At 42.0% G+C, this 19,720-nt stretch overlaps 1 protein-coding gene across 1 annotated transcript; it reads left to right on the top strand.

Annotated features, from left to right (window-relative positions):
• The first annotated feature begins 13,798 nt into the window (after window positions 1-13,798).
• On the top strand, window positions 13,799-19,291 carry CAV2 (caveolin 2). The gene is made up of 3 exons (XM_088456265.1): window positions 13,799-14,046; window positions 14,416-14,603; window positions 17,061-19,291. Exons 1-3 carry the CDS (start codon window positions 13,903-13,905, stop codon window positions 17,209-17,211), a joined length of 483 nt encoding a protein of 160 aa, XP_088312391.1. The 5' UTR covers window positions 13,799-13,902; the 3' UTR covers window positions 17,212-19,291.
• The last annotated feature ends 429 nt before the right edge of the window (window positions 19,292-19,720 follow it).

Raw genomic sequence — 19,720 nt, 5'->3', positions numbered from 1 at the left:
TTGTGTTTATGTGTACACATTTCCTTCAAATTTAAAGCACATGCGTGACATCAAATGGAATTTACATGTAGACTAACATACTAGGGTGAATTACTGCAAACATCAACAGCCTGCTTGAGTACGCATAACACCATTCACTCATTAAATTAATAGCTTGTACTTTGTATGTAATATATTGAGAATTGTTTAAAAACTCAAGTTTTCATAGGTAAAATCTATTGCTAAATGGGTGCTGGATATGTATTATGTTAATTAAGAAAATAAACCCAATTATTCTTTGACCTGTCAACCTCCATCAATCACACATCAAAGCTAAATAAAGTTTCTGGATTTTATGTGTAAGGTATCCTCTACCAGTGCACAATTTGCTTATTAAAAAATTACTTTTATTCAATCTTATTGAAACAAATATGCACATATATTACAGTTAATTAAAACAGGAATGACTGTGCAAGAGTGTGCAAAAGAAATGAAATTGTGTATTGAAAACTATTTCCGCCTGTGTGGATTTATTGTTCATTTACAATGAACTTTCATGGAAAGAATCTCTGAGCTGTTGGGCATTTCTTTAGTGTTTAGAAAATAAAGACTTAGGTAACTGTAGATAACAATAAAATATAATGTATCAAGGTAAGTACAATGTATCATAGAGTTAGTTACATAATAGTCACTTTATACATGGAAACAAAAATATTCCAGTTGTTCCCTGAAGTGAAACGAGTACTGCAATGGTTATTATTACCCAGTTATTGTATACAGATTCAGGGGTCTATTCATCATTACATAATTATCAATGGTGATAATTATATTTTTAACTCGCTACGAGTTCCAAGTACCATTCAGAGACATTCATCATGCCTTATTAACTTTAAAGTATCACTTCCGAAAAGCTGCTCTTTCTGCGGAGTCAGTTTTTTGGAATTGTGATACTTTTCCCTTTAATCCTTACTGTCTCCACTCCCAGCCTGCTGCCGCTGCCCCATGTCTTCCCTCTCCCAGCCTGCAGCCTCTGCCTCCCTCCTCTCCCTGAGCTCCCCTGTCCACAGCCTGTTTCCAGTTTCTCCCCTCTCCCAGGCCGCACCTCCTCCCCATGTCTCCCTTCTTACTGCCCGGACCTCCTCCTCACATCTCCATTCTCACTGTCCACATCTCCTCCCCGTGTCTCCCCTCTTACTGCCCAGACCTCCTCCCCATGTCTCCCCTCTCACCTCCCGCATCTCCTCCCTGTGTCTCCCCTCTCCCAGCCTGCACCTCCTCCCCATGTCCCCCTTCTTACTGCCTGGACCTCCTCCTCACATCTCCATTCTCACTGTCTGCATCTCCTCCCCGTGTCTCCCCACTTACTGCCTGGACCTCCTCCCCGTGTCTCCCCTCTCACCACCCGCATCTTCTCCCTGTGTCTCCCCTCTCACCGCCCGCTTCTCCTCCCCGTGTCTCTCCTCTCAGTGCCTGGATCTCCTCCCCGTGTCTCTCCTCTCAGTGCCTGGATCTCCTCTGGTCTCCTCTCTCACTACCCACATCTCCCCCCCATGACTCCCCCTCACTGCCCACGCCTCTTTCTGTGTCTTCTCTCTCAGTGCCCAACCTCCTCCGCGTGTCTTCACTTTCCCCCTTTGTCTCCTCTCCTTGCTGATGTCAGGGTAAGCGCCCCCCCCTCTCCATGTCTCCCATATCTCTTGGTGTCTTCTCTCTATGCTGAGGTCAGCAATCAGTGCCCTCCCATGTCTCCTGTCTCCCTCAGTGTCTCTCCATGCAGATATCAGTGGTCAGTGCACCTCCCCCTGCAGCTTCTGAAGAGAGCCGCTGACGGTGCTGAAGAAGAAGCAGAGAGCAGTGGCAGTGGCCGGAGGCAGGTAAGATAGCTGCGGGTATTGTGGGGGGGAGGAGAGAGGGAGATGTAGCAGACAGCCGCCAAATGCAGTGGGAATAGAGCAGGGAGAGATCTGAAAAGATCCATCCCTGCACTTGTGAATGCTTTCGGGTGCCTGTACACTATCTCAGTTACACAGTTAAGTTCTTTTTCAGAACTTGATGAATGACACAATTTCCACATCCCCATACTAAAGTGTGTGGACTGTGGAAATGATCAGGGGAGAATTGTAACCACGAGATATCAGTGATATCTCCTGCATTACATTAATGATGAATGGGTCTGACACTTAATTTATACAAAAGTAGGTGAAAATGTTTTCACCTGCTTTTATATAAATTAAGTGATGATGAATAGACCCCATAGTATATAATGATTGTTTTGTCTCACCGAAGAAAAGAGGATATTATTACATTTCCCTCATGCCTAAATGGGTTGGGTATGGTATCCTGGCTGTCGGGTTGCCGCTGTTCAGAATTGATGCCGGTATGTAGACCATCAGCATCCCGCATGCTGGGATGCTGACTACATCCCGCCTAAATTATGGCAGCATGGAGACCAATCCTTCCATATCATTGTCCTATTTATTTTATTTTTGGAAACAGTACCAAACACATATATGATAATTCTTGATTACTGTGCTATACTTTTGTTTATTTTAATTTTTAAGCACTGTCTCCCTGCAAATGTTGAAGGTCAGAATGTTGATAATGGTATTTTAAGATGAAACATAAATTTATGTCTATGATTAACCCTAATTGCAGCCTATGCCTAATTGTAGCCTATACCTATGCCTATGCCTCATTTTTTTGCAGCCTATGCCTAATTGTAGCCAAGCCAATGTCAGCATTCTGCAATGTTCACATTATTTTAGTGTCAACTTTGCAAATTGTGACATGTTGAATGTCGACATTAGGCAAATGTCGACATTATGATGACAACATTCTGAATGTCGACAAAATAACTACATACCTATAAATAGATAAACATCCCCCCTTGTTTTATTCTTATTATTTAACACAATAATTTTAAGTATTATGTCCATTGAATCAAAAGGTTATAATTCCCTACAACAACAATCACATTTAAATGTATATAACAACGGGTTCCTGTTCTAAATCATAATGATCTGAATGAAGCTGGTCACACAACCATTTTGCAAACCAGCCAACTATGGGCCTGATTCAGAGATGGACGCAGCTCACAATTCTGCTGCATCTTAGGACACAGCAGCGATGTGAAAATATGCTCAGACAGAAGGAGCAGTGTGAGGAGAAAAGACGCCTCCTGACAGCATTGCAGATCTGATCATCTGTGAGGTTACTCAGATCCGCCCTTGCAGATCTGTAGCCGAGGCCAGGAAGTCTGTTGAAAGATGCAGACCCTGACCTCAGCAATACCAGAAAATGGGAATAGAGATTGGCACCACCCCCACTCCGCCCCAAATGGCTGCACCCTGTCATCAGATTGTGGCTCAGGGGGCACTTTGTGGAATGATGCAGGACCCATTCTGCACATGCACAGAGCGAGTCCTGCTCAGGTGCCCCATCATCGCAATGTACGCAAACCATCCCAAGCTGTGAGTATTGTAGCACACTCCTTTCAACCCAGCATGCTCCGCTACTGGGATTCCTCCCCCTTGCAACATATATCGGGCAGCTGGAAATGCGGTGGTCTGATCTCCACCGCAGGTCCCCCCACCTTTTGGCGAATTTGCGTGTGGAAATTCGCGACAGTAAGTTGTTTTTTTTTGGTTTTTAAATGTAAGCCTCCCTGCGTGTGCATGTTTTCCATCTATCCCTGTTTGTTTATTTTGTACATCCCTGCGTGTGCATGTTTTCCATCTATCCCTGTTTGTTTATTTTGTACATCCCTGCGTGTGCATGTTTTCCATCTATCCCTGTTTGTTTATTTTGTACATCCCTGCGTGTGCATGTTTTCTATCTATCCCTGTTTGTTTATTTTGTACATCCCTGCGTGTGCATGTTTTCCATCTATCCCTTTTTGTTTATTTTGTACATCCATGCGTGTGCATGTTTTCCATCTATCCCTGTTTGTTTATTTTGTACATCCCTGCGTGTGCATGTTTTCCATCTATCCCTGTTTTTTTTTGGAACATACCTGCGTGTGCATGTTTTTTTTTTTGCTACTAAAATTTTGGACTGTGTAAATTGATAACAAAACCCAATAAAAAACAAATAGTAACATTGTTTATCCATCATTTAGGGGCTGAGCGCAGAGTACGACGTCGAATAAGACAACGTCGTCGCCCTCGTCCCCTATCCCCCACCCAATCCTCCTCTCCCCAACCTTCACCAAATTCCCCCTCCACCCCAGACCGCCCAGTGCCTGAGGCCCATCCCTGTCCTATTATTCCCATCCCTCCCAATTCACCCTCCCCTCCGCCCCCCCTCTCTTTTCATCACCCTCCCCTCCCCCCCCTCTCTTTTCATCACCCTCCCCTTCCCCCCCTCTCTTTTCCTCCCCCTCCACCCAGAGTCAAATATCCCCTCCTCAATCGGACCAGCACTGGCCCACCTCTGAGGAGGACGATGTGGTGCCTACAGGACCAGGCATCAATATGACCGGTATGTTTGCCTTTTTAACTATGTTTTTTTTTTGGCTTTTTGGTTGATGTTGTCCTTTTGCCTGTGCATTTCCAATTTGTTAAGTATTTCTAATGTTTTGGATATATATCTTGGCAAAACAATGTGTAGGATGTTTTCCTTTTACACATATCACACATGTCCAAACACTCATACTTGTGTCTATCTATTTTACGGTACCAACAAATGTATTGTTTTTGCCTACTTCGGCTTTTTAATTTTTGGGGTTTTTTTGTCTAATTTTTAAAGTTAGTATTTATATAATCTTTGTGTTTGCCATTACTTTTTTTTTTATGAAAAATTTAGATCTTTGTTTAAACTATAGTCTGATTTGTAAGTTGTTTGGTAACATATAAATTAAGGTGTCAGTTTAGTAATCCCTTTTTTTAAAAAAAACCCACAGAGGAACAGAGGCGTTTGCAAGCAATGCAGGACGGATTGCAAACCTTGAGGGCCCATCTCGTCGGGATGCTTGTGGTCGTTGATCACATGGTGGCGGTCCAGCGGCACTAATTTTTTTTTTTTGGACACCCTTAAAATGTTGTGACCAATAAAATATATTTGGATTTATTAAAGTCTCATTCCTTGTCTGTAAATATTAGATTCTTTAACCTTACATAAGTCAACTATTGGAGCATGTTTTTTAAGTAATGTAAATGTGTTTGTAGAAAGCTCAAGTAAGTATGTAAGCTGGCACATTAAACACCTAACAATACCAATAGGTTTGTCGACTTACCAGAGTTTTTTTTTATTTTGGGGTGGGTAATGTAAATATTCTCTAAAAGCTGCTTAGGCCTAGATTAGAAAACATACTGATTCACTATAATACCTTTGGTGTTTGTTTTTAGCCACAAAGCATGGTAAAATACTTTACAATTTAACACATTACAGGATTAGCCATTAAGCAAGTTTGCCTTTTTTGGACCAGGTTACACTTGCTTGTAATTTACCAAGGAAAAGTCTTTAAAAGGTTATCCAAAAATTTAATCCACACAAAAAAATAAACAAAGTGAATTTTGTCAAGCAATTAACACAGTGAAAACACACTCCAAAAAACAACCAACACCAAAAATAACAAAACAACAACAACAATCAAGAACTGTTTGAAGAAGTAACAGGCCAACATGAATCCCCAAATGAGGCGAAGAAATAATTGTTCCAGAAGTTACAGCCAATGTGGACACATGAAGACATTTTTTGGGATCAGGTAGTAGGCATCGTTTGTTCGGGTAATTTAATGGAATAAAAGACACCCAAAAAAAAAAGAAAAAAAAATTACAATTGGTCATTGAAATCTTACATGTCTACATTGTGTAAATTAACTACATTATTAACAAAAATTACCTAAAATATCATGGCCACCACATCATCGCGTATGGCCCCCCACATACTGACCTCCGACCAACCTCGGGGGGGCCATCCTCAGGCAAGGCATCCTCTGGCTGCATTGGGACACCACTCCTTATGGCGATGTTGTGAAATATCCCATACAGGACCACAATTTTCAAAACCATATCCGACAAATACATGAGCTCGCCACCAGAGCGGTGGAGGCATCTGAATCGGCCTTTTAAAAGGCCGATACAGCGCTCCACCACCTGCTTGGTGGCTGTAAGTGCGGAATTATACTCACTTTGTGGCCCTGGTGTGGGTGCCAAATAAGGAGTGAGCAGCCAGGGCGTGCAAGAGTAACCACTGTCTCCTGTGAAAAAAAAAAAAACATCAGGACCATTGTGTAACAAGCTTTGCATTGGTTGCCACAGAAGGTGTCAACTTACCCAGAAGCCACGCATCACCAGCTTGTAGGTTGTCTAATTTGTGCCAAATCCCTGATTGCCGGATGACGAAGGAATCATGTGCACTCCCGAGGAATTTGGCATTTAGGGACAGGATCTGGAGGGAGGCATCACATACCACCATTACATTCAGTGAATGAAAGTGTTTTCGGTTCCTAAAAATAGCCTCCAGCCTTGCTGGAGGCTGAAGTGGTATGTGAGTGCCATCCACAACCCCTATGATGTGTGGGAAGCCAGCTATTTGGTAAAAATTGGCCTTCGCCATACTAAAGGAACCCATATCCAATGGCATTGTAATAAAATGATGGAGGTGTTTAAAACTGGCCTCCATCACTGCCCTCAGGATCCTTGAAAAGGAGGATTGGGAGATTCCGGCAACTATTCCCACAGTGGTTTGAAAGGATCCTGAGGCACAGAAATGTAACACCAACATTAATTGCGTAAGTGGTGGTATTGCTGTAGGACTGACAATTTGCCGTTCAAGATCACTCTCTATTAATGAGAGAGTGTCTAGGATGATTTGTGGAGGAAGACGGTATCGTCTTAATACCTCATCATCTGGCATTCCAAAAAGGGTGACACGTGTTCTATATATCTGGGGCCTTGCACGCTTACGAGGCCTACGCCTGGGACGAAGTTGAGGTTGGTCGGGTTCTGGAACCAGGGCCAATATAATTCGACCAACATCAGCCTGAAATGGTAAGCCAGGTAGTTATTTTTTTAGACAAATGTGTACAGAAAATTATACTTATCTTTTCTAAGAATTCCAAAGATGCTTACAGGCCTGGGACGGGTCATGTGCTGATCCACCTACATTTAAAAAGTAGAAATTATATTTTAGATTAATTTAATAAACTATGATTGTAAACACATTTCTGGGGTAAAAAATAGAGAAGGGAGGACACATTATTTGTGAAAATATTACGCCACATTTCCAGGGGTAATCTATATGGGAGCGTTCACATTTTTTTTGCATTATTTTTGGAGGTAAGACGTCATTATGCCCGCTTTGACTTTTACACCCTATTCAATATCAAAGACTTATCGCAGTTTGGAAAAGTGTTTGTTAAAAAACGGGGATAACTTTTCACCATTGATTAGGTGTCGTAAAAAAGTGTAGAATTGGTGTTTAGGGGTGCAGGCTTAAAAAAATTAGCCTGCACCCCTGGGACTGACATTTAACCCCAAAATGTGTGCCAAAAAGTTTAACAAACAAAAGAGTGACACCCATCAAAATTTAGGAATATTTTGGCTTGAAAACAATAAAAAAGGGAAGAAATTCTTACTCAATATGGAAGTAGGTTCAGGGCTATTCTGCAAGTATGCGGCAGGTGTTTTGAAACTTCGAATTGTAGCGGCAGGTGCCCAAATGTTGATGTTTACACAAATTAATTGAGGGACATCAAAATATGCTAATCCCCATTTTTAGTTTCTCCATATTTGATGGGCCCACTTAAAAAATGAGCAAAAATAACCTAAGTGCTCTTCTGCATCACTTCTTCAATGTTTGTAACAAAACACCTGCTGCGGCTCTTTTAAACCCCCACTTTCAAATAAAGGCTAAAACGGGGGTACCTATAGTGTTCAACCATGTTTTTCCAACTTTAGGGGTGCTCTTACCTTTTTAAATTGGACAAACGAGAAACTTTACGCCAATCCCAAATCCAAGTTTCTAGTTTGGGTTATTTTTCAATTGAATACGGGGATAAGCGGGAGGGCGCACCAGACTTAACGCTGATAAATACTCCGATATTAAACGTTAACTTCGACAGTGAAGTTAACGTGTCCTATTGGTTTATTTTTCAGCGTTAAGTATGGTGCGCCCTCCCGCTTTTCCCCGTATTCAATTGAAAAATAACAAAAAATGGAAACTTGGATTTGGGATTGGCGTAAAGTTTCTCGTTTTTCCAATTTAAAAAGGTAAGAGCACCCCTAAAGTTTGAAAAACATGGTTGAACACTATGGGTACCCCCGTTTTAGCCTTTATTTGAAAGTGGGGGTTTAAAAGAGCCGCAGCATGTGTTTTGTTACCCACATTGAAGAAGTGATGCAGAAGAGCACTTAGGTTATTTTTGCACATTTTTAAAGTGGGCCCATCAAATTTGGAGAAACTAAAAATGGGGATTACCATATTTTGATGTCCCTCAATTAATTTGTGTTAACATCAACATTTGGGCACCTGCTGCTATAATTATATTCTAAAAAACACCTGCCGCATACTTGCAGAATAGCCCTGAACCTATTTCCCTATTGTTAAGAAATTGTATTTAAAAATTAAATTTTGATCACCATTTTTTTTTTTTTTTTGGCCTGTCCATTTTTGCTTAACCAAAAAATAGAGGGACACAGTTCTTTTCTCACTGACATTCTCAGGGGCGAAGGCTATTTTATAAAAGCCTGCACCCCTAAACCCCAATTCTGCTCTTTTTTTGTGCACCTATTCAATGGAAACAACTTATCACCATATTGGATGAAAGACTTGTTAAAAATGCGATGTCTTTGAGATTGAAGAGGGAGTAAAAGTAAAACCTGCGAAAATGACGTCTGAATGTCTAAATTAACGCCAAAACTAAGTTAAGGCACCCATATTGAATAGCCCTGTTAGTGTTAAGACAAGATTTTAAACTAAAACAAAAAAACACATTAGTTCACAAAATAGTATGCTACTTTTACAGTTCAAACAAGACACATTAGTTCGCAAAATAGTACGCTCCTTTTACAGTTCAAACAAGACACATTAATTCGCAAAATAGTACGCTACTTATACAGTTCAAACAAGACACATTAGTTCGAAAAATAGTACGCTCCTTTTACAGTTCAAACAAGACACATTAGTTCGCAAAATAGTACGCTCCTTTTACAGTTCAAACAAGACACATTAGTTTGCAAAATAGTACGCTCCTTTTACAGTTCAAACAAGACACATTAGTTCGCAAAATAGTACGCTACTTTTACAGTTCAAACAAGACACATTAGTTCGCAAAGTAGTGCGCTCCTTTTACAGTTCAAACAAGACACATTAGTTCGCAAAATAGTCCGCTACTTTTATTGGTTACACATGATTGGGCAAAGAAAATAAACAACATTACTTTGGGAAACAGATGCAAAGACCAACACATCGATTTTGAAAAATAATTAAACAAACACTTACCAAAAAAAGACAAATAAACCAAAGTACGAAAACGTCACTGGGGCAAGGCCAAAAAAACTGTAAAAAAATAAATAAATAATTAAAACACATTTTAAAAAATTTCCTCCGAATTTTTAAGGGGGTATTTTAAAATACTTACTGAAAAATGCAAAAGCAAAAAATTTGAAAACAAAACCGACCAGAAAATAAATAAGTAAGCAAAATTCCAAAAAAGATCACAACCAAAAAATACGCCTTCTACTACCAAAACAGCCAACAAACCACGACAACGCCAAACCTCCAACAATCATAACATGCCATCTCGACTGGAGTCACACCAAGCCATAAATAGTCTTTATTTTCCCGCACAAATGAAGGACGGACAATAGGAGCGCACAATCAATGATGCGTCCGAATAATGAGAATAGGAGCGCACAATCAATGATGCGGCCGAATAATGCTGACGCATGTATAACAACGTCACTGACATCCCAAATCGGTCTGCTGTAGTTGAGTCCAAAATGACTACCGAGCAGCAAGGAACTGGCCAAGAGGCGCCAGGTAAGTATTATTGTTTTTATAATGAAAATGAAGGTTTATCAATAATTAAAAAAAATATATAAATCATACAAAAAAAAATCTGTTTTCCAAAAGGTGTGGAGGATGATATGGAAGAGGCTGCTGGGCCTAGTAGGCCTACAAAACCTGGCAAATAAAAAAGGCAGCCACAGTTCACAAGGAAGAAGATGGAGGTTTTGGTACAAATGTGCACTGACACCCTGCCCCAGGCCCCAAGGAATATGGGTGCAAGCCAGAAGTGGAAAATGTGGGAGGACATAGCCAGTGCTGTCAATGGGGTGAGTGAGTTGGAACGTGCAACCCGGGATGTTAAACGCCGGTAAGTACAAACTACATTTGATTAAAAAGTGTTTACAGGACAAAATACTGCAGTAATAATGCCAACTTTTTATACAACAGATGGACCGACTTCAAATATCGCCTGAAACAAAAACTTGCAGATAGGGCGAGGCATGCAAGGGGGACAGGTGGGGGTCCCACCCCTATGTCACTTGAGCTCACTGATTTGGAGGAGCTGGCACAGGGGTGTGTGCAGGATGAGGAGGTGTTTGGCGTGTCGTACATGGATACCGACATGCCAGACTTTGCGGCTCCTCATGTTGACCCAGGTAAATGTTGGAATGTTAACAACTCTGAAATGTTTTTGGGAACATATCTAGATTCTAATTTGACTCTTTTCTCTTTTTTCTCACAGAGACACAGGCGGATGAGTCTGCTCCAGAGGTGAGCGTTGGCCGCAGAATTTCTTCTGGCTCTGCAGGGGAGGAAGCAGTAGATCCGGCTGGGGACCCTGTGGAAGACAGTCCAAGGCCTTCCCCCTCGCAGGCAGTAGTCCTCCTCACTGATCTCAATTTCAAAACGGATCAACAGACCGAGATTATGCTGAGGCTGGACGCCAATCTGTTACGGGAGACGGACGCCCTGGAGGCAAATTCTGTGGCCAACGTGTGAATTGCTAATGCCCTGAAGCAGCTCGTTCGCCACCACTTGTTGGAGCCAGCCTCCCTTCCTGCCGGAACATCAAGACCCTCCACCTCTGGCACAACAGCCATCCCTCCAAATGTGCCTAGCCCTACGCCTAGTCCAGAGGCCACAACATCTGCCTCTGGACAGGCCAGGCGAAGGACATCCCGGACCCGTACCAGCTCACTCCCCACCCCGCCCAAACGCCCTAAAAGGCGATGACAGCACTGGCTAATTTCCCCACAATCCATTTCTGTGTTTGCCCCATATTCCTTAATGGCCAAAACCTCCCTCTCCTTTCTTGTGAATTGTTTTTAATAATTTTATTGGTTTGTGTATGAAATGCCACTTTGTTTATTTTTGTAGGCAAAAAAACTATTTATGTTTTTTTTCGTTTTTTACATTATTTGTGTGAGTAAAAATAAAAAAATAAAAACTGATCAATTCTCTTGTTTATTTCTTTCAAAACTGGTTAAAAGGTAATCCATACAACAAAATGACAAACAAGACAACGGAAAGAAAACAATTTTTTAAATTCTAAACAATCAAGGGTTTAAAAAAAAAAAGTTTTAAAAAACCCAAAAAAAATACGAAACCAAAAAATGGTTTCTTTGGCCATAAAATATTCGCTTATCAAAAAAAATGTGTACAATATTGTTTAACTACAAACCCCCCCAAAAATAAATAAATAAATAAATAAAGTCTGCTAATTGATTGTATTAGGCCGCAATTAGCAGCTGAGTAGTTCACCTGCGTTCGGATTTTAGCAACTAAAAAAAGGCTATTAACAAACACCTTACAAGCAGATTAACAATTACAAGATGATTGTTTATGTGGCCGCAAATGATACATTGCCACACCATCGATGAGCCCGGAGAAGGCCGAAGAGACCATCGTCATTGCGGTAGACTATACCAGACCACAAGCTGAGCGAGCAGTCTTACTGAAAATTGGATCAGCCAGTGACGTATGACTTGTTCCGTTCACATTGGCCGCTCGCATCAGATAATTTATGTACGCCCAATAAACGCCTCGACACGCCTGCGTTTTCCCATCTCCACCCCCGTCACCGCCCCCAAAACGGACAGTTCTGTCAATCACATTTGACATGTCACTTCCTGTTTGCTGTTCGACGAACGACTAAAAAATGATCGCAATCAGCCGTACGCACATGCGCACTGTTACACCGGTGCATGCCTGGTTGTACAACATCAGATCGCTACGAGCGAACGTCCGCTTACGAGCGGCTCTGAATGAGGGCCAAAGTTGCTTCATTAAGCCCAAGCTTTGGGCTCTTCTCTAGAAACCTAGATCATAGTATGAGTCCTAATTCACATTTTTATGAAATTCCACTTACAGGTCGACATGATGTTGTCGACATGGCTAAAATGGCAGCATCATTCATGTCGACACACGCATAATATTGATTTTGACAGAATGTCGACATCGGAATTGTTCACATTGTCATAATCTCAACATTTCAATGTAGACAGGAGGCTTAAAGTTAGGGTTAGGGTTAACAACAGAATTAGATGAAAACTACAATTTCGTCATGTTGACATGGTCAATGCGAACATCATGAACACATCAATATGGTCTATGGGCCTGATTCACTAAGGATTGCAGAATAGCGTACGCACGCAGTTCAACTGCAATAGTATGCTAATCCATAGAGATCGCAATGCAAACTGAGCACTACATAAGGACGCCGACTTCACCCACAAGCACATCCATAATTATTAGCAAGACTACGATCGGTACAATCGAGTACCATCGGACCCATACGCAAAGTTAAGGCAGGTCAGACCTCACTCAAGAATTGTTAACTTCAGCGCACGCTATGAGGCTTCCTACGGTATCGCAGTGGATAATTTATGCACACCCATTCAACAGCGTTGAAACTCACTGGCACACCTGCGTTCACCCAACTCCCCATGACCGCCCACAAATGGCACTTCCTGTCAATCACTCTGCGATGGGTCTGCATAGTCACTATGATCGCAGCCCCGATCACAGTGGCCGGTACGCGCACGCTCACTGCTACGCGTGCGCAACATACAACAATCGGCCGATTGCGTGCGTATTAGCAACTGCGTTACTTGCTGAATCAGGCCCTATGTCAACATTACCGTCATGTCGACATTCTCATGTCAACATGGTGAATGTCAACATTGTGACCGTCAAAGATCTTTATCACACTAGATAAAGCAGAGCTTATATAAGGTTGCCAAACAATTTTATTTAGTCCATATTTCCAGTTCATTTCCAACTACTTTAGTGTGTGCTGGGCTGGGGAAAGAGGCGGCTGACAGGTAAGGGGGTGCAGGTGGCGGACCCAGCGTTTTCAGCAGCGCTGAGAGACCCGACACGGGACCTCAGAGAGGTAAATTTCAGATAATGTGTGCAGGGTGTGGGGTGCGGGCCCCCACTGGATCCGGGGGCACGTGTGCACCGCACACCCTGCACCCTTTATAGATACACCCCTGGAACCCGGGTGGGGTGGTGGATGGGGGCCCAAAGCATATTTTTGCACCTAGGCGGCTGGGGCCACCACTCATGTTCTGCCACTGACCCATCTTATATATAAACTGGTAGCACTGGGCTTAGCCACATAATTTGTATGCTGAAGCAAAGTACAGTGATAACTGCATGCATGATAAGAATGCAATTATTTAATTGCATCAAAATTGTAATTCTTAAGTTCCCCTGAAGAACTCTGCTTTACAGATGATAGAGCAGTCCAATCCCCTCTTGAACTCTCTCTCCCGAGTCCCGGCTGCTGAGGGTGTGGAGAGCTGGGCGTGTCCCGGGAGCCAGTGCCCGAGTTTGCAGCACCGACACACAGTGGGCTGGGAGGAGGGGGACAGCGCAGCAGCAGCAGCAGCTCAGGCATCCGGGAAGTGGGGGCACACAGACTGCCGCTTAGACCAGGTGCAGGCTTTCCCTATCGCTGACATTATGGGTCTGGAAAAGGAGAAAGCCGACGCTCGCATCTTCATGGATGAGGACGACTTCAATCGCTCTTCTGTGCCAATGCTGACCGAGAAAGCCTATGACAGTCAGCCGGACCGGGACCCCCACAATATAAACAGCCACCTGAAGGTACGGAGCACTGACTGCGTGACGTGTACTGTGTGTCTAACTTGCACTATTAGGCATGAAAATCAACTGGGTTTTTAGGTTTTACTAACTTCTGTGCAGTGTGCCCTTGTATGGTGAATTGTCTGTGTACCACTCATAGTATATATCCAATGCAGACTCCAGCTCTTGTGGAACTACAAGTATCAGCATGTCTTGCCAGCTTTCTTTCTTTCTTTCTTTCTTTCTTTCTTTCTTTCTTTCTTTCTTTTCTTTTCTTTTCTTTTCTTTTCTTTTCTTTTCTTTTCTTTTCTTTTCTTTTCTTTCTTTCCCTGCAGTGGTGCACTACTAATAGCTGCTCTCCCTCCTGTGCCTGTCACCTGTATGTTACAGCTCACCTTTGAGGATGTGATTGCAGAGCCCGATACTACTCACAGCTTCGATAAAGTGTGGATCTGCAGCACTGCCCTGTATGAGATCAGCAAATACCTCATCTACAAGGTGCTGACGGTCATCCTCGCCATCCCTCTGGCCTTTGTTTTAGGACTACTCTTTGCCATCCTCAGTTGCCTGCACATTTGGTAAATGAATCATTTGGTTTTATATGTATTCATACAAATTCAACATACATTATGTATTGAAATGGTTACAGAAAGTCAATGCTTAAGGAAGGCTGAACAATGGTATTGTAATCCCACCTACCATAGGAGAAATCGTAGTGTGGATTTAGTAATTTTATTGTCATAAGGTCACACAAATCCAGGCAGTCAGGATATTATGGGGGAGATGTACAGGCCTTGGAGAGAGAGAAAGTGGAGAGAGACAAAGTACCAGCCAATCAGCTCCTCACTGTCATTTTTTAAACACGTCCTGTAAAGTGACAATTAGGAGCTGATTATTTGGTACTTTATCTCTCTCCACTTTGTCTTGAGCCTTATGTAGTAAAAAGTCACATTCTGTCTTATATGACACTTAACTCAAGGGAATATATACTTTTAAGATTTAGACTGTATATGTTTTCAGTACCACAACTAGGGGGGCTATGAGCTCCGGGCACTGGATTTGAGGGGGCGCCAGGGGCACGTGATCTTTGCGCCACCATTATAGTATGCACAGTTACTGTGCGGCAACGACTTTTAGGAGTCCCAGTTTCCCAGAATGTGGGTGCTGGGCGTGACGATGTCATGCCGCATGACATCATTCCACATGGCATTCTGGGAGCAGCCGCAGGGTAGAGTGGACGGAGGAGCAGCGGCACCCCTCACACCCATGCGCTGCAGCCTGAGCCTGCCTGCCTGACTGACTGAGCCCTGCTCCTAGAGGGACACAGGGGCAGGTGAGTCGCGGTGTGGCGGGGGGCATAATGTGTTACTGTGTGGTACAATGTGCAAGGGCATAATGTGTTATATATTGACATACAGTAGGCTCATATGACAGTGTCATCAAACATGAAATACACCTACTGTATCACCTGTGCATATTTAGTCTTATATTTTTTCTGAGCATATGTGAATACATACATCCTATAAATTTACTAGTAACAAGTTATGTGGTTATGACCAATATTTTAGAATCATCAAAGTTGCATGAAACTACCGTGGATTAACGGGCTGCATTCTCATGTATACTGACTCAGGTTATGCCTATATTAATGTTTGTCACCATATAGAATGGGTGCAAAATAAAGTCAACCACATTATGGTACTGTCTTAATTGTGACCTATAGGTGAACCTGGATTTATACTGTCTGCTTCTGGTATACAGTAAGGTTGTGTACACACCTATAGATATCTGACCAATCTGTCTGGTGGGAAGGAAAATCTGGTAATGTATGTGAGCAAATTTTGCTCCCAAACACTGGAAAACGGACCAGATTTTCCTTCCCACCATACAGATTGGGCAGATATATCTATAGATGTGTATGCAGCCTAAAGCTGGCCACACACTAGACCAACTTTCATCCAACCATCCAACTAGTTGATTGGTTGGAATGAAAATCTGGTAAGGAATGGGAGTAAATGATGATCAGCAATTTGCTCCTAAATGCCAGAAGCAGATGATAATGGTTTTCAGACAAGTTTGTTAAATGTTTGATCTAAACAATTTGTTCACACAACAGTTTTTGTCCATTTTCTGGCATTTGGGAGCAAATTGCTGATTGTCATTTGCTTTCAAACCTTACCAGATTTTCATTCCAACCAATCAGCTAGTTGGCTGGTTGGATTTGAAAAGGCCCCCATACATCAGAGATTGATTGCAGCAATCGTGCAATATGCAATCGATTGTGTTTAAAAATCTTTCCCTTTTTCAATCGATTGTGGCAATTCTGCAATCTGCAATCGATTGTGTATTAAAATCTTTCCCTTTTCAATCGATTGCAAATTGCACGATTGCTGCAATCAATCTCTGATGTATGGGGGCCTTAAGTTGGTCTAGTGTGTGGCCAGCTTTAGAGTGGGAAACAGGTGCCTATTACATATAATCAGGAGTGGATAACTAAACAGACTGTTTGTGAACAGCGATGGTGAGTCATATTTTTATCTAGTGGGAAAAAGCTTGAAGTCAGTACAATGACTATGAGACAATAATTATGCTACCATATTTGGAATATTTGCTTTTTCCATAACCTTGGTGAAAGTTGTCTCTATTTACTCAGATTATTTTAAGGATAATGGTTAATGAAGGCCTGTAAAATCTCTGCTTTTGTCCACAGACCTTGTATTGTGGTTGGCCAATAGCCGACAAAGGAGCATTGGAGTAGTCCAGAATTAGCAAGCATAGGGGTGTTGAAGCTCTTGCATCTTATCAACACAAAAGTTCTTGGGACTAATCTGCCATTCTCTGCCATCATATTGGTCATCATATATTGCCAAAGGTCCGATATCAGGTCATACAAGCTATGATAAAAAATTATAAAATTGTAATTTCCTAATCCAAATTGCATAATATCACTGCTTAGTACTTGACATTTGGCCAGATGTCTGATTACATGTTTTCCATGTATAACTAAAAATATTTTGAAATTGTTTTATTTTCAGGATTGTGATGCCATTCGTGAGGACCTGCCTAATGGTGTTACCATCTGTGCAAGCAGTATGGAAGGGCATTACAGACAGTCTCATAGCCCCTTTATTTGCAAGTATGGGGCGGTGCTTTTCATCTGTCAGTGTGCAAGTAGACCAGAACTAGGCACTTTTACACAATTCTTATGATATTAAGCATCTGTCAGGACCCCTGGTGATAAATACTGTTTCGTCCTGCACTCTCTGCTGAATGTCTGCTGATAATGGAATATGTCCTTCACACTCCCATGTGTACATTCCAGATCTTCTCTAGCTCCTATTACAACTACAATTATTAGTCTAGTTCACTCTCTGCTCAATTTTGGGTATAAGCAGCATACTATTGGGAACAAATACTGGTTACTGTATTACGGACAAAACATTTTTTAGTCAACATATTTATTATACTGCTTTTGCACCTAAATCCTGGGTCTGACCTGAGATTTGGAACACAGTTCCAACACAGGTGAGACCCAGGACAGACCTTTTCTACTGTGGCGCCGATCTGGATTATTCCCTGATCGGCGCCGTTCACACACTACACACGGGGACAGTGGATCACTTCTCCCAGCGCTTGAAGATGATATTTCCAAGTGCCGAGAAAACCGGAAGTCCCCATGCTGTAAACGGGAGCCGGGTCGAATGACCCAGGGTTCACGTTTACAATGCAGGGTTTCAGGGGTTGTTCCCGTGTAAAACCCTGCAAGTTACCTGGGTTAGATTGCTGGGTCACTCGACCCGGGAATCCAACCCTGGCCCCTTTTACACCTAGGAGCAACCCGGGTTAATCCTGCAATAACCCGGGTTTTATCTCTGGTGTAAAAGGGATATTACTGAAGACAGGGCTTAGCCCCATTTACATAATGAACACAGGGTGCAATATGAAATTATTTATTGATTACACCGGACTCTCATTCAGTCACTGGGGGGTTTCAGTCATTGGACCATAGCACCCTGCTGTCACCTATGTGATCTCAGCGGTCACAGTAGTTACATCATTGCTAATTTCTCCATTTCAGAGTGGTCATGTTTTATGGATTTCCTTGATCAGATTAAGCAATGTAATTGGCTCACTTTGTCTCACATGTTGTCATTTAGGGAAATCCACAAAACATGACCTGTTTGAGATGGTTGAGAGCAGTAAAATAAGAAATGAGTGCAAAATATTGCTATTGCTTTCTGCCTTTAGCATTTAGAAAGAAGCAATATATATATATATATATATATATATATATATATTTATATATATATATATATATATATATGTACACACACACACAAGTGGAACAGTCCGGCACTCTGGACAATCAATCAAAAAACGGGTGCCCTCCTTGAATAGAGATACACATGGGATCCAGAAAGAATGAGAATATACTCTGGCAATCTAGAAAACAGGCGGCACTCCAATTGAAAAAAATGCAATATGTATTGATCAAATGAGTATCAACATAATCGACATATATATATTCACACACATATATACATATGTCACACACATTACAAAAAACTTACCTTGCAGCAGAACTGATAGGGACAGGATCTAGCAGGCTGCCACCTTGTTCTTAAGCCCCGCCCCCGCACGGCAAATTGCCACCATTCGCGGGTCAAATTGGAAGGGGAGCAGGGCCAAATGACTCGAATCTAATTAAATCGTGTCATATTGGCTCCGCCTCGTTCATATTGACCCGAGGGGGTGGGGCTTAAGAATTTGTTGCCTGCACTCCAGAGTGTCAGGGGGGGTTTCTGGGTACTCAGAAACCCCCCCTGCGTGCGCTACTGGGTCATGTAAAAGTGATGTCCAGTATTTCATAGACCAATGCGGAGAAGTGATCACAAGTGGAAACTCTAGCAGTACACTAATGTAGTTTTTACTGGATGTGCATAAATCTGGAAATCCTACAAGATATTATATAGTACCTCAGGATATGCACACATTCAAACCCTTTACCATTTATTTTGCGTTGCTGTATAAAGCTTTTCAAGAACACAGAGGCAGCAAAACCTGTATAGGGTATCACTCTGCCATTTTCTATTAGCCCAGCTTTATATGACAGAATTACTTGTTACTATATGCATTGCATATTATTTTACCTAGAAAACTATTTCTTTGTACATTAATTGAAAAGCACTGAAATACTATGCTTGTACATTTTAAATAAATATAAAGAGAGATATTGTTTATAACAAAGTTAAATCAATATGTACCTTAAACTCCAATGTGTGTACTCTAGTCTTTTCTGTGTGTGTTTATCTAACGGTCATAAAAATGCATTATTACAGTCATACTAAACCAGCTACTGAGAGACTGTTAGGTTGGCACACTCCAAATGTAAGTGGTTATTATCATCCAGTGGCATGCAGCTGTGTCCGGCAATGCTTACCATATGGTGAATGCAGCGTAACAGGATCTATTTATCAGGATCATTTTTCTCTATAACATACTGTCAGTACAAAATGTAACTTGATTTATGTGCTGGCCATCAAACATATCAGAAGCGCATTTTAGTCTGGGCAGTGCATTTTAGTCTGGGGGTATATGTCGTTCAGTGTAGGCACCCTCCCTCATCCCTGAACATGGTCAATCTGTCGTTATTGGCAGATTGACCGGCATGTTCGGGCGATGATTGATGCCAGAA

This window comes from Taudactylus pleione, unplaced genomic scaffold (genome assembly GCF_031769625.1).
Source record: "Taudactylus pleione unplaced genomic scaffold, aTauple2 ptg000041l, whole genome shotgun sequence".
Classification (NCBI taxonomy): Eukaryota; Metazoa; Chordata; class Amphibia; order Anura; family Myobatrachidae; genus Taudactylus; species Taudactylus pleione.
This window is presented reverse-complemented; position numbering and strand designations above follow the sequence as displayed.